General features: G+C 68.6%; 1 protein-coding gene across 1 annotated transcript; it reads right to left on the reverse strand.

Annotated features, from left to right (window-relative positions):
* Positions 1-478: 478 nt before the first annotated feature.
* Positions 479-2,699, reverse strand: LOC108634997 (double homeobox protein 4C-like). The gene is made up of 5 exons (XM_018045311.1): positions 2,364-2,699; positions 2,078-2,248; positions 1,597-1,635; positions 1,336-1,491; positions 479-955 (listed from the first exon to the last, which is right to left on the reverse strand). Exons 1-5 carry the CDS (start codon positions 2,697-2,699, stop codon positions 479-481), a joined length of 1,179 nt encoding a protein of 392 aa, XP_017900800.1.
* Positions 2,700-3,137: the final 438 nt, after the last annotated feature.

Raw genomic sequence — 3,137 nt, forward strand, 5'->3', positions numbered from 1 at the left:
GGAGGCTGGGTGACCCGGGGAAGGCTGGGTGGGCCCCCGCGACGACAGGAGAGGACCCCGGGAAAGGACCCGGCGAGCCCGGGATGCCCGGGGCAGCCAGGAGCGCGTCTTGGAGGCTGGGTGAGCCTGGGAGGGCGAGGCGTGCCCGTTCACCGGCACAGGGCCCCAGGGAAGGCCCCGGCGTGGCGCGGATGCCGGTGGCAGCCAAGATTTCCTCTAAGAGGCTGGGTGTGCCAGCGAGAGCTGCCTGTTGCGCTGCGACGGCAGAGGGCCGGGGAAGGCCCCGGCGAGGCGGGGGCGCCCGCGGCCGCCAAGAGCTCGTCGAGGAGGCTGGGTGCGCCTGGCAGGGCCGGGTCCACCCCGTGGTCGGCAGCGGCCCCCGGGGAAGGCCCCGGCGAGGCGGGGACGCCCGCGGCCGCCAAGAGCTCGTCGAGGAGGCTCGTCGAGCTTGGGAGGCTGCGGGGCTGGGGCTGTGGCTCTAGCGGAGGGGCCGCGCCTTCCCCGTAGGGTGACCCCGGCCAGCGCGGGATGTGTGCCTCCGGCTGTCCAGGCGGCAGGATGGCCCCTTGCCCAGGCTGCCCGGGGCCGTGACGGCAGGGGAGCGCGCGGCCCAGGGAACTGCTACCTGGGCAGGAGGTGGTGGCTTCCCACTTGGCTGGAGAGCCACCGGGCTGGGCTGGACCATGAAGATCATCAACGGCTGGCCCACACAGACCCCAGAGGCAGTCCCGGGCACCCAGAAGGCGGGGGCCCCGAACGGAGCAGCTGCGGCCGCCGCCGCCGCCGAGGGTGGCATGCTCTCCTGTGGCGGGGAGGGGCGAAGGGGAGGAGAGGTGCTCTGGACAGCGGGTGGGGCCCTTCGGTCCTCTGGAGCAGGAGGAGTCGTGGCTGCTGCGCCGCCGGGCCCGCTCGGGCTCTGCTGGGGGTGCCGAGCTCTTCGGTTTTGAAACCATACCTAGGGGAGCAAAAAGGCAGACAGGCACATCAGAAGTCGTGAACGTCCAGATCACCGTGCCGGCGCCTGCGCCGCGCCCATTCGACAGCCCGCCTGGCCGCCCGGCCTCTGGTCTGTCAGGCCCAGGGCGGCTCCTGCAGGGCTGTTTTCTGCAAACCAATCCCTTGGCCCTGGGAGACGAGGGGGGTGCCCGCACGGCCCCAAGCGGCCCCAAGCCCTCCACTCAGCCCGCCGGCTTTCGGCCCCCTCCCCCCATGCCCCAGCCCCAGCCCCAGCCCCAGCCCCAGCCCCAGCCCCAGCCTACGGGTATCCAGCTCCAAATGCTCGGCAGGGCTCAACCCTCCTGACTCCTGGGCCCTTGCGCTGGCGGGAGCACTTACCTGGATTCGAGGTTCTGGGATTCCCGTCTGACGAGCCAGTTCTTCCCTGGCGGCAATCCCCGGGAAGCGATCCCTCGTGAAGGCTTGCACAAGGATGCTTGTTTGGGAAGGAGAGATGACGGTCCTCTTTCTCCGGGCCTCTCGGCGCGACGTCTCCTGCCAACGAGAGAACGCACCGAGAGGAGAGGACGTTACGGCCCGTGGAACGGTCTCAGCACAGATACCCTAGACGGTGGGCAGGGGAGGGGGAGGCCCACACACCTGAACCACCACAGGTGGCTCTGCCAGCCAGGGCAGGGCCTAAGGAATACAGCCACAGATGGATCGGGTGCCGGCACCCATCGTGGATGCGTGCGTGCGTGCGTGCGTGTCCCTGTGTGTCTCTTTCCTCCTCCGCCCTTGCCGCCCAGTGCCCTGAGGCATGCCCCTCGGCCAAGGTTGCCTGGGCAGCCGGAGCCTAAAGTTCCCGACGGGGGCTGGGGAGGGGGTGCCAAGGAAGGGGGACCCAGTGCTGCCCGCCCACGCCGACTGGGGCGTCGCGCCCCGATCTGGGACACTGACGGGGGCGGCAGCAACCGGATAGCCCTGTTTCCTCCTCTTCCCCGCGCCGCCACCCCACCTCACCCCCACCTCACCCCACCCCAGCCCCCTTGGTTTTTCTGGTCCTCCCGTGGCCATCCACCGGCAGAGAGAATTCTCTGGCAAAGGGGGGGGGGTTCGGGACCCCTCCTGGGGGACTTGCTTTTGGGAGAACGTTGGCTAAGTTACCTGGAGAGGAAGACTGAGGTCGAGGCGGGCGCGACGGTGGCGTGGGCGTGGACGTTGGCCCCGCTTCCCCTTCTCGGTGCACATATTCAGACGGCGGCGATCGGCTCTGCTTTGACCGTCTTCTGCGTTGGTTTTGGAACCAGACCTAGGGGCAAACAGAGAGAATTCCTTCTGAGGAGAGAGGCCGCCAGGTGCTTTCAGCCGACTCGGATCGGCATGGAGAGCCTGAAAGGGAGAACGGGGGCAGAGACGGGGCCTACCTGAACTCTGCTTTCGGCAATGCCAAGCTCCCGGGCCAGCCGTTCTCTGGTCGCTATCCCAGGGTAGGGGTTCCGTTGAAAGAGCGCTTGCAGGGCGTCCTTCTGGCTCAGCCTCAGAACGAGCCGCCTCCTTCGAGATCCTGTGGCGACGGGCCCTGTGCAAGAAGAGCAGGGAGGGCAGAGTCTCAGAGCACACGGGGGAGGACTGGACGGCGGAGCCCAAGCGTGCTCCCCCTGTGCCTGAGCAAAGCCGGGAGCCCGGGGACGGGTGTGCATTTGGAAGTCACTTGGCGACACCCCGACAGCCAGGCTGAGAGGCAAGGGTGGTGGGGACATCCCCCACCCCCACCCACCCCACGCCGGCACGCAAGGAACACCAGCAAGCAGAAAGGAAACCAGACCCGGCCCCAAAACAAAGGCGGCAAGAAATCCCACCCGCCCCGTGTTTCCACCCGTCTGGGGGGGATGCCGGGGAGACGTCTCAATGGGGCTGCTCCCAGATTTCCCTCCATGACGATGCCAGTGGGAGGGAGCCTGGCTTCCCGGGGCTGACACGAGCAGAGGCCGTGTTTGCCATCACTAGGGGGAAGGGAACGGAAGGCAGAAGGCACTAGGCCCCTGTGCAGAGGAAGCCACTGAAGGCGGCAAAGCCACAGAGCTCCCGGGCTCCCGTTCCCACAGGAAGATGTGAGGATAAAGGGCCTCATCCCAGCACAGCACACCCCCCCCCACCCGCCCCGGCCCCCCCGGCCCCCGGCCCCCGGCAGCGCGCCC

The sequence above is a fragment of the Capra hircus genome, unplaced genomic scaffold (genome assembly GCF_001704415.2).
Source record: "Capra hircus breed San Clemente unplaced genomic scaffold, ASM170441v1, whole genome shotgun sequence".
Taxonomy (NCBI): Eukaryota; Metazoa; Chordata; class Mammalia; order Artiodactyla; family Bovidae; genus Capra; species Capra hircus.